This window comes from Eubalaena glacialis, chromosome 13 (assembly GCF_028564815.1).
Source record: "Eubalaena glacialis isolate mEubGla1 chromosome 13, mEubGla1.1.hap2.+ XY, whole genome shotgun sequence".
Classification (NCBI taxonomy): Eukaryota; Metazoa; Chordata; class Mammalia; order Artiodactyla; family Balaenidae; genus Eubalaena; species Eubalaena glacialis.
The window spans coordinates 24,149,334-24,162,160 of NC_083728.1; the positions used below are offsets into that span (position 1 = coordinate 24,149,334).

General features: G+C 41.3%; 1 protein-coding gene across 4 annotated transcripts in view; it reads right to left on the reverse strand.

The window, feature by feature from the left end:
- PHF20 (PHD finger protein 20) overlaps nt 1–12,827 on the reverse strand; it is a 134,015-nt gene that overhangs the window by 103,422 nt on the left and 17,766 nt on the right. For all 4 annotated transcript variants that reach the window (XR_009703173.1, XM_061208296.1, XM_061208295.1 and 1 more), the window contains exon 2: nt 10,321–10,436. Coding sequence is in view for 3 of the 4 variants with exons in the window: in XM_061208296.1 (XP_061064279.1) it covers nt 10,321–10,403 (83 nt within the window). In the remaining variant the exon portion in view is untranslated. The remainder of the gene's footprint in view (nt 1–10,320; nt 10,437–12,827) is intronic.

The following is a 12,827-nucleotide window of genomic DNA, read 5'->3' on the forward strand; positions in this document are numbered from 1 at the left end:
CACTCTTCCCAGGAAACAGCCTTGCCCTCCTGCAGCCTCAGAATCCCTGACTATCTCAAGTAGCCCCTGTCTCCTTCCAATCTGTGTCAGTTTCCTGCTTGCTTCCTTCATAAATAACATTCGACCCAATCTGTAATTATTTCATTCGTTCCTCTGTTTACTTGTTTATGTTTATATGGCCTGCTTCCCCAGGATATTATAGACACCCCTAAAGACATCTATCTCTTACTGCAGTATCCTCAGGAGGAATAAATGTATAACTATACACACAAATAATTGTAATAAAGCATCACAGGTGCAACTACAGAAGACTACTTAAGATAGAATAGGGTACCAAGGAGCAAAAGGCTAGTTCTAAGGCAGAGGGGGAGAGGAAGGAGGCTGAGGAAGGAGGGCCAAGTCAACTAGTGAAAAGGAGACAGTTGACTCAATCCTGAAAGATGAGTAGGCATTTTCCAGGTGATGAAGGAGGCAGTGAGGCTGAAGAGTGTTTCTGGGAGAGGGTGTAATATAAGTAAATCAGCATAGGTACAGAGGAAGAGAAGAGCAAAGGAAGATAAGGAAGTAAAAGAAACTGAAGGTGAGAAAAGAAACTGCAACTCTGTGTAGAGAACTATGCAGGAACCTTATGGATTCCACACCTATCGTACAGATGGGCAGCTGGCCCTAAATGACTGTTCCCCCAATAGCAATCCATGGATCACTGGGTGTTAGTGAACACAGAGCTGGTGGTCCACAAGGTCTCCTTGAGGAATGTTTTATTGTGCTTTTCCATAATCTAAACCATCTTTATTAGAGCTTCCCAGCTGAGATGCCACAAATGGATCAGAAGTGAGCAACAACATGAAAAAGGTTGAGATGCACTGATCAAGATGACCACCATATAATCAAGTACTACTAACGAATTTTAGTGTGTGTGTTTGCTATTAACCTGGCATTATATGATCACTCTCCAAAGGCAGCTGTAGTGGTTTTAAAATACATCTGCAAATTTGACACTCCTTCCCTCCAAAGGTGGAGACTAATTATCCTCCCCTTGAATGTGGCCTCATTTCTAACAAATAGAATGTGGCGGAAGTGATGGTGGAGTACTTCAAGTCTGGGTCATAAAAAGTGCTGCAATTCTACACTTCTGGGCAAACACCCAAAAGAATTGAAAGCAGGGACTCAAACAGTTATCTGTATATCAATGTTCATAGCAGCATTATCCATAACAGCCAAAAAGTGGAAGCAATCCAAGTGTCCATCGACAGACAAATGGATAAACAAAATGTGATATGTTCACACAATGTAATATTATTCAGCCTTAAAAAAGTATAAAATTCTTATATATACCCTACAACATAGATGAACCTTGAAAACATTATACTAATGAAATAATCACAAAAGGACAAATACTGCATGATTTAGAGTAGTCAAATTCATAGAAGCAAAAAGTAGGATGGTGGTTGCTAGGGGCTGGTGGGGGAAGAGAATGAGGAGTTACTGTTTAATATGTACAGTTTCCATTTGGGAAGATGAAAAAGTTCTGACAACATAGGGAATATAGCCAATATTTTATAATAACTACAAATGGACCATAACCTTTAAAAATTGTGAATCACTATATTGTACACCTGTAACTTATATAATACTGTACATCAACTACACTTTAAATACATACATACATACATGCATACATACATACCTAGTTCTGGAGATGGGTGATGGTGATGGTTATACAACAATATGAATGCACTTAATGTCACTGAACTATACACTTAAAATGGTTAAAATGGTAAACCTTATGTTATGTATATTTTAACACACATACACACACACAAAGCACTGCTGCTTCTTGGTTTCCCCATTCTGGGGGAAGCCAGGTGCCGTGTCATGAGAACATTTTAAATGCCTTATGGAGAGGTCCACGTGCAACCAGAAGTCTCCCTACCAGCGACTAGCACCAGCTTAAGACAAACATAAGACTTCGACCTAGAACCCTCCATTCGGCTGCTCCTGAATTCCTGATCCACACACTGAAAGGGTAATATTTAGTGTTGTTTTAGGCCACTAAATTTTGAGAAAATTTGTTACATAGCAATAAATAACTAACATAGTAGCATTTTGCCCCAATGCTACTAAAAGTGGGATCCACAGATAGTACATAGGTTGGAGGCACCAGTCCCTATGTTTTTTTGAGTTTGAGACACACTACTCTAAACTACCAGATAAGCCAATCTCCCCTAAGGCTCCACCAAGGAAAGGAGAGGGCTGTGGGACAGTGAAACCCACACCAAATAAAAGGGAATAACTCCACCTGCATGTCCAGAAAGGCAAAGGACAGTCCAGGTCTGACACAGAAATACAACGTTGGCTTGTCCACAATATATGACCTCAAGTCCCAGGAAGGCTTGCTGCTCAGAGTCTTGGCTGCTTCTGTGTAAAATTAAGCTGCCCAACACTGCGCACTGTGCACATGCTTAAATTAAAGCAGCTAGACAGTGCCTGGCAGAAATCTGTTTGGTCCCCCCACATACACACCAAAAATACAAACTGAAGAAATGTTACAGGGGGAAAAAGAGGAACAGAAAGGATAACAATTTCCCTCTGATTTCCTACTCCCACCGGTCAGCATTCACTCACATGGCTACTAATAACCAATGTGTGTAGTTTACTCTAGGGGTTATAAACTGCCTTTACATAAGGTATCTCATGGGATCTTTACCACCATCCCATGAGGGCTTAAGGAACTGTTATTATCACTGCACCCATTTTACATTTCTGGAAATGGAGGCTCAAAGAGAGTGACTAGGAAGAGGCGTAACCAAGATCAGTATCCAAATCTTCTCATTAAACCCAGTGAAGAGCCTTCTGCTCTTAACCTGACTTCACGTACAAACATGCTTGTAGTAACACAGGTCCACAGAGGTATCTTTTGTGTTAGCTACCTAATGGTCTACCTGGTGGTAGCCCATAATTTGCCTAAACTTTCCCCCAAGGGTTGGGCATTCAGGCTGCTTCCAGATTCTTCCCTATATAAAGAGCCTTTCTGCAAACATACAGCAATCATTTACTTCAAGAATCAGAGTGTACCTCTCTATTCCTGGCTCAGGGCACACACCAGAAGCAAATGACCTCTATGCACAAAAGTAACATTCTAAGCCACCTCCAGCCTTTGTGGAGAGGGGATGGAGATGGAAATTGTATTTAGTGTAAAACAAAGGGCTGACTATTAAGCTGCAGAAAAACTGTGCTGTTTTGGATGCCTTAACGCTTTTCCTACCCCTTCACCACTTCCATTAATCAATATCGGGCACTTCTAACTCAGGAAATGTCTAGAATTCATCTCTCCTCTCTAAGCTGACCATTTCTCACAATTGAATAGTCAGTACATCCAGGTTAACTCCTATACCCCTCTACCAGTACTGGCAAAGGGCCAGATACAGAGACATTCAATAAATGTTTGGCGACTGAATAAACACCACCACTTTTCAGTTCCTAGAAAGGATCTGACCATGTCTCTCTCCTGCTTAAAATCTTCCTTTTTAGCCCAGTCTCCCACCACTCCTGATCTGTCCCCTCTCCAGACTCTGAAAACACACCATATTCTTTGAACCCTCAATACTTTTGCTCACGCTGTCCCTTCTGCCTGCTCTCACGCTTCAGTCTCATCCTGGAAATCTTATCCTTTAATCTCACTTCCTTGCATATACCCTCAACTCCCTGGCCCCTCTTGCCCTCCATCATACCTGCCTGGACAAACCCCAACTGTAGGTAAATCAGAATCTCCACATCCTCCACTCCTGCACCCAGGCAGCTGATTATGCTGGAGAATACACACACGCTGATGGGTCTCACTTAATTTTTCTTTTTCTTTTTTTTGGCTGCCCCATGCGGCATGTGGGATCTTAGTTCCCCAACCAGGGATGGAACCCAAGCCCCCTGCATTGGAAGCGCAGAGTCTTAACCGCTGGACCACCAGAGAAGTCCTTGATGGGTCTCACTTTAAATGCATGGCCACAAATAGTGGTCCCCCTGGGGGTGAGGAGGGCTGTGTGACTGGGTATGGGAAAAAAGGTCTTCTGAGGTGCCCAGAATGTCTGTTTCTTAATCTGGGTGATTACACGGGTATATCCATGTATAAAAGTTCATCAAGCTACACACATAAAATATGTGTACTCTAATATAAATTATAGCTCTACGAAAGTTCTTTAAAAATAAACATTTTGGGGACTTCCCTGGTGGCCCAGTGGGTAAGACTCCAGGCTCCCAATGCGGGGGGCCTGGGTTCGATCCCCGGTCAGGGAACTAGATTCCGCATGCATGCCGAAACTAAGATCTCACGTGACACAACTAAGACCCGGCACAGCCTAAAGAAAGAAATATTTAAAAAAATAAAAAATAAACATTTTTAAGGAGTAGCATCTTTTCTCTCTTCTTAATTCAATGTCTTACAACTGTAAACTGCCAAAAAAATCATTATCAAAAAAGTTTTTTAAAATTCCAGGGCCTACCACTGGCTGCTGAGTGGAAAAGAGCCTGAGGAGGAGGAGGAGTCCAGAAGGACGCAGGAGACCAGTTAGGCAGCTACTGCCAGGGTTCACAAGATCCACAATGGGAGCCTGGGCCACAGTAGTAGGGTGAAGGTGGCAGCCAGTGTCGGAGTCAGGAAAGATTCTGCAGGTGGATCTGACAGGATGAGCTGATGGCCTAGGTGATGGAGTGGAAGAGAGGAGCCAAGGAGGCTCCAAGGGGCCTCTAAAGGTTTTGCCTGTTGGGTCCTGTATAACTTGTCTGTTTTTATCTTTTACTCAAAATCATCATCATCCAGAACCTAGAAGCAGCGACCCCTCAGTAGCAAGGGACATACCTAGAATCCAGATCTCAGCATCTAATACCATTTTCCAATAAAAGAAACCAAGGCTCTTTGGAGAAACAGCTGATTCTCAGACTAGGGCAGGAAATATACACAAGATGAGCCTGGGATATTTTGTAGTGCCAGAAATAAGGAAGTGTTAAACACAAAATTATGATGGGAGTACGACAATAGGACAAAAGAGCCAAATGAAAGAGCTCCCAATATAAAAACAGAGCAACAAAATAAATAAAGTAGTACTGGATTATACCCAAAGTCTAAAATAAATGTCTGAGTCCATACTGATATAAATAAAATCATCAAAAACAAGGAAAATCTAAAAACTAATACAGGACTTCCCTGGTGGCGCAGTGGTTAAGAATCCGCCTGCCAATGCAGGGGACACAGGTTCGAGCCCTGGTCTGAGAAGATCCCACATGCCACAAAGCAACTAAGCCCGTGCGCCACAACTACTGAGCCTGTGCCCTAGAGCCCGCGAGCCACAGCTACTGAGCCCGCGTGCCACAACTACTGAAGCCCGCGCGCCTAGAGCCGGTGCTCCGCAACAAGAGAAGCCCACTGCAATGAGAAGCCTGCGCACCGCAACGAAGAGTAGCCCCCACTCGCTGCAACTAGAGAAAAGCCCGCATGCAGCAACAAAGACCCAACGCAGGAAGAAAGAAAGGAAGGAAGGAAGGAAGAAAGAAAAATAAAAATACTGGGTGTACATACAGATGGGAACTCTGTATTTTCTTTGGAATTTTTCTGTAAATCTAAAACTATTCTAAAGTAAAAAGTTTATTGAAGCTTATTGGAAAAACTTCATGACCACCAACTTCCAGTGGACCTTAGTGGCACTTGATGGCACCAGCGATCCTACCACATTTCTCACATCTTATCCCTCTTCACTCTCCTAAATGGTATTGCATACCTTATCTTCTTTCCTCAAACCCAAGACCAAGATCTCAGCTGAAGATTTTACTTATTTCACTTAAAAAATAAAAACAATCAAAAAAGAATTCCCACTGCTGGTGGGAATGTAAAATGGTACAGCTGCTGTGGAAAACAGTTTGCAGTTCCTCATAAGCTTAAACAGGCTAATTACCATATGACCCATCAATTTCACTCTTAGGTGGATATCCAAGAGATATGAAAACATAGGTCCACACTAAAACTCATACACAAATGCTCATAACGGCATTAGTCACAATATCCAAAAAGTGAAAATGATACAAATATTTATCAAATGATGAATGGATAAACAAAATATGGTATATCCATATAATGGAATATTATTCATCCATGAGAAAGAATGTTGATATATGCTATAACACAAATGAATGTTGAAAATACCATGTTAAGCGAAAGAAGCTAGTCACAAAGGAACACGTATTATTTGATTTGGTTTCTATGAAATGCCCAGAATAGGCAAACCTACAGAGACAAAAAGTATATTAGTGGTTGCCTAGGGCTGGAGAGAACTAAGGGAAGTGATTGCTGATAGATATGCGGTTTCTTTTTGGGGTGACGAAAATGTTCTGGAATCAGAGAGTGGTGATGGTTGTACAACTTTGTGAATATACTAAAAACCACTGATTTGTATGCTTTGAAAGAGTGAATGGTATGTAAATTATATCTCAATTTTAAAAATAAAAACTAAAAAAGAGGGAAAGAAAAGAATCCCTAAGGGCTGGCAAAGATACAGAGCAACTGGGACTCTCTCATACATTGCTGGTGGAAATGCAAAATGGAACAGCCACACTGGAAAACAGTTCAGCAGTTTCTCATCAAGTCAAACACACACTTAACATATGACCCAGCAATCACACCTTGATATTTATCCAAGAGAAATGAAAACGTACTTTCTCACAAAACCTGTATTCATGTTCATTCATATTCACCAAAAACTGGAAACAATTCATTTCTTCAAACAGGTAAATAGATAAACTATACATTCATACGATTTAATTCTACTCAGCAATAAAAGGAACTACTGATTCATACAAAAATATGGATGAATCTCAAATGCATTGTAAGTGAAAGAAGCCAAACTTAAAAGGCTACATATTGTATGACTCCATTTATACGACATTCTGGAAAAGGCAAAACTATATGGACAGAGGACGGATCAGTAGGTGACAAGGGCTGGAGGCTGCAGGAGAGGTTGACTACAAAGGAACACAAGTCAATTTTGTGGGGTGATAAAAATGCTACATTTTGATTATGGTGGTGCATGCATGAATGACTGTATGAGTTTGGCAAACTTCATGGAACTATACACTGAAAAGAGTGGATTTTACTGTTTGTAAATTATACCTCAATTTAAAAATACAAAAAAACACATGCTCCCATCACCAACTCTACAAGTAAACCTTCATCTCTACCTATATACCCAGTTTCCCTCTTCCCCTTATAATAAATGAACTATCTGCTCCTATCAATGGCCGATTCCTCCCACTTTGCATCACACCACAGTTCCTTCTCTCCTGTTTTCCTTGAACCCATGCCAATTAGGGTTTTTGTCCCCACTGCTCCATTAAAACAATTCTTGTCAAGGTCATCCACAACCTTGATGTAACCAAGTCAACAGTCACTCAATCCTCATTTTATGTGACCTACCAGCATCACAAGATTGAAGTGATTACTCCCTGCTTCTTGAAACACCTTTTCCACTTGTCCTCTACAGCAGGGGTCAAGTCTCCCCCACCCCTCCCCCACCCCATTACCGTCCACAGCCTGTTAGGAACCGGGCTGCACAGCAGGAGGTGAGTGGCGGACTGGCGAGCGAAGCTTTATCTGCCGCTCCCCATTGCTCCCATTACCACCTAAACCATTGCCCCCTCCCCAACCCTGGTCTGTGGAAAAATTGTCTTCCACGAAACCAGTCCCTGGTGCCAAAAAGGTTGGGGACCGCTGCTCTAGACACCTCCATGGATCTCCTCCTGCCTCAACGGTCACTCCTTCCCAGTTTCTTTTGCTGGTTCCTCTTCATCTGCTAACATCTAGACACTGGAAGGCACCAGGGGTCAATCCTCCTTTTAATCTATATTGACTCCCTAAATCAGCACTGTCCAATGGAACCTTCTCAGTGGAAATTTTCTATGTCTTCATTCTCCAATACGGTAGCCACTAGCCACTGAGCGCTGGATATGTGCCTAGGGTGACTAAGGAACTGAATTAATTTTATGTAAATAGCTACTTGTGGCTAGTGGCTACTTTTCTGGACAGTGCAGCCCTAGAAAGCTCATCCAGTCTCATGGCCTTAAATCCCATATATTTACAAAAGAAACATCTGATAAAGAACTGTTATCCAAAATATACGAAGAACTCTTAAAACTCAACAATAAGAATACAACCAACAAAAAAAGAAAAGCAACAACCAACCAATTAAAAGATGGACGAAAGACCTTACCAGACACCTCACCAAAGAAATATACAGATGGCAAATAAGTATATGAAAATATATTTGACATATTTCAATAGAGAATCACAAATTCAAATAACAATGAGATACCACTATATACCTATTTTAATGGCCAAAACCCAAAACACTGACAACACCAAATACTGGCAAGGATGTGAAACAACAGGAACTCTCATTCCTAGGTGGCAGAAATGCCAAATGGTACAGCCACTTTGAAAGACAATTTGGTAGTTTCTTACAGAATTAAATATACTCTTACCATATGATCCAGTAATCACACTCTTTAGTATTTACCCAAATGAGTTGAAAAGTTATGTCCACATAGAAACTTGCACACAGGACCTCCCTGGTGGTGCAGTGGTTAAGAATCCACCTGCCAATTCAGGGGACACAGGTTTGAGCCCTGGTCCGGGAAGATCCCACATGCCGCAGAGCAACTAAGCCCATGCACCACAACTACTGAGCCTGCACTCTAGAGCCTGCGAGCCACAACTACTGAGCCCAAACGCCTAGAGCCCATGCTCCACAACAAGAGAAGCCACTGCAATGAGAAGCCCATGCACCGCAATGAAGAGTAGCCTCTCCACAACTAGAGAAAGCCCGCATGCAGCAATGAAGACCCAATGCAGCCAAAAATAAATAAATAAATAAGAAATTAGGATGAATATGTCATATCAATATGGGTAAATCACAAAAACATGAAATACAGGAGAGAAACAATGAGAACACTTATAGGAATTTTTTAAAAATACCCAAAGTGATGCTAACTAGTATTATTTATGGATACATACAGTAAAAATGTAAAACATGGACAGAAAGGACAGAACTAACTACAGGACGCTTGCTGCCTCTAAGGAATGCAGGAGGGGAACTGAATTGGGAAGGGTATAAAAGGTACTTCCATTATACCAGAAATGTTTTATGTCCTTTATTTTTTAAAATATAAGTAAAATAAAAGTGTTAATATTCAGTAATTCTGAGTGATAAGTACACAGATTATTTTATAGTTAGCTGTACTTTTAAACTTTTTCTATATTTTATTTTTTTCCCCCAAATTTAAAAAGAATTCTTTCTCTTGATTAAGCTGCCTTAAAAAAATACTGAGGGAAACCAAAAAAGGGAAATAATTATAGAAATACAAACAGCCTAAAAACAACTAGGTGTTCAAAGTGTCTCTAATTTTTATATCAAATCTCCCAGCCCCAAAAGGCAGCAGAGACACTTTCTACCCCAGGCATTTCCCCTGCTTCCCTTCCCATCTTCTCTTCCTACACCCCAGGAGCTGGTCAGCCTATTTTGAGATAACCCTCAAGAGCACTATACCCTTCCTTATGAAAATTCACAGAAAGGTTTGAGTTCTGAAACCCCCACTTTCACCTTAAGCATTAACAAATGACTAAATTCTAGGATATCCTCAACAACAACCATCATTTTACAGTTTATAAGGCCTTTTCCAACATATCCTATTATTTGATTCTCAGAAAAAAGTCTGTGAGGTCAATATTACTAGTACTCACATTTATAGAGGAAACTGATGCTCAAAGTGGTTAATTACCAGCCAGAGGTCACAAGTCAATGACAAAGTCGGGACTACAACCTCTCAGCCTCTGAATCTAATTATCCCTAAAATATGATGACTGAGTTTCAACTGTACAACAATACACCCAGAAAACAGGAGGAGTTGTTCACAACACACAAGCTGTTCCAATCTAACCCCTTTTCTTCATTCTTCCATCCCTGATCTTTCAGACAGGCAGCCAAGAGCAAGAAAGCTGCCACTATTAATCTTCCCTTCCCTGCAGCCACTCCTGCTTCTTCTTCCCATAACTCCTTCAGATGAACAGGCAGAGAAGGGAAACAAATATAACAGGATGGTCCCCTTAACACAGGGATCCCGGCACCAAAGACAAAGGACAGCTCTAGACTTAAGTCTCCTTCCACCTTCCAAGAGTCAGGGAGCAGGAAAACACTACAGAAAAGCCCAGGCTGCCCCTCTTTATCAGTGCTGGCAAAAGTCCTTTACTGAAGGGATTTAATTAACAGAAAAATGTAAAAGTACCAGTTTTTTAATCGGTCCCGGGCTTCCAACTGGGCTCCCACTTCAAAGCTGATTCCTCGTCTGTTAGGTGGATGCTTTGTCATTTTCAGTCATCAACGGGGGCTGCCTTTATTCTCCTGAAAAAGCCAATTAAATATTTATGAAACTTAGGCAAAGTCTGCCCAGAGTGGAGTAACACTCACTACACAGAAAAGACAAACAGGCATTATTCAAAACACAAAGCTCCAGGAAACCCTGTCAGCGCCCTCCTTTACTCCTGCCCTCATCCTAACACAGGTGTGTCCTCCACTGGTTCCTCCTTCTCTATTATGCAGCATCCTGTAGTCTCTGGAACTGTAAAGAGACCCTCCCTCAACACTGCTTACCAAGAATTCACCTATAAGGGGCACCTCTCAGAACACCAAAAAAACAATCACTCTCAGAACTAAATTTAATCATTTGCTGAAGTATGCAACAAATACCTGCTGAGAGATTATTTAGGAAAACAGTCGTCAAGACCAAAAGAGACGCAGTTCCTGGCCTCATGAAGCCTCCAGTCTACTGGGGGAAAACAAAAATGTAGCCAGTAAACAGACAAATGACTTAACTGCAAGCTGTAACTGCTATGAATTTTAAGTGCTACAAAGGAAGCGAACAAAAGCTGAATGCTGATTTCTGGCCCTACTTTTGGAAGGCTGGACAAGAAAGATCTATTTATTCATTCTTTGATCTATTTATATATTTTTTGATTTATTTATATTTCTACCCATTCTTGAGTACATTCTGACAATTTATTGATATATTTTCCCAATTCTTTATCGAGCCTTTTGGTACTGGAATTGATGGTCATTTTCTATATGAGTAAAATTTATTTTTAGGGGCTAGTGGTGGTTCTGATGGAGATGTAGCCAATCTGAGCTCTTGCGGCACTTGAGCAGGCGACCTCCATAGAGCAAGGCTATCCCTGAGTAAATTCTCTCCCACTGAACTTTGGAACCCAACAGCCTGCACTGCCAGGGCAGTATCTGCCTCATACCAGGAGGGCAAACTTTGCAATGGATGAATGAGGAATAATCACAAAAGTGGGACCTCATGGGAATTCCCTGGCCATCCAGTTGTTAGGACTCAGAGCCTTCTTTCACTGCCCTGGGTCCGGGTTCAAACGAAGATCCCGCAAGCCGTGCAGTGTGCCCAAAAAAATTAAAAATGGAAAAAAAAAAAAAAAAAGTGGGTCCTCATATCTAATGTGTAATACCATCACACTTTCTTGCAATATATTACATGAAAAAGCAGGATGTAAAATTATACCCCTTTGAGCTCAAATAAAAATTCATGTGCACTTAAAAAAAAAAAGACAGGAAGAAAAAAAAAAGGTTAAGTGATCTTTTCCTCTTAAACAGTTTCCTAAATTTATTGTTTTTCATAATGGAAATTTTCCATAAGAAAAAATATATGTAATGTAAAGGATGAGCTATCCATTACATTAAACAACTCATTCTGAAGGGCTGATATTGGAGAACGCACAAAGCATATCAGACCAAGAAAGGAATGGTTGACAGTCGTAACTAAGGAATCTGAAACCTAATAAACTGAAAAGCTACGTCAAGTAAGAGTATTTGGATTATATGGACCCTAGCAAAGGGAGAGTCAGAGGTTTGACTGGCTATACTTCTTCACACTCTCCAGGAAAATGAGATATGATAGCTGACACAAGTAAATCCAATCAGTAGAAGAGTCTTCACTTTGACTTACGAGAAACACCACCTCAAATTATCTTTTTATTTTTGACTTCATGTATACCAATAGTTTCACCTCTCAGATTATATGAAAAGGTGAAGCCAGACAAGAATAAAGACAGAGCACTGAAAACTCACCAGAGTAGGGCTTCCCTGGTGGCGCAGTGGTTAGGAACCCGCCTGCCAATGCAGGGGACGCGGGTTAGAGCCCTGGTCCGGGAAGATCCCACATGCTGCAGAGCAACTAAGCCCGTGCACCACAACTACTGAGCCCCCGTGCCACAACTGCTGAAGCCCGTGCACCTAGAGCCCGTGCTCCACAACAAGAGAAGCCACCGCAATGAGAAGCCCGCGCACTGCAATGAAGAGTAGCCCCTGCTCGCCGCAAATAGAGAAAAGCCTGCGTGAAGCAACGAAGACCCAATGCAGCCAAAAATAAATAAATAAATAAATAAATTTTTTTAAATTAAAAAGAAAACTCACCAGAGCAGCTAGTATTTATCAGACTTCATGCAGGGAGACAGCTCCCTTTTATAGATGTCATGTAATACAGTGTAATGTAATAGGATTAAATGCTTGGCCTTTAATCCTCAGCCCCACCCTTTATTAGCTGAATGAATCTGGGTAAATTACTTAATCCCTCTGAATTTGTTTCCCCTCCCTAAAATGGGGATGGTGATAATAGTACCTATCTCCAGGCAGTGGGTGTGAAAACTAAATGAGATAATCCATTTAAGGAACACTGGTACAAAGTAAGGACTACATAGTTTGCAGCTACTAATAATTCTGTTA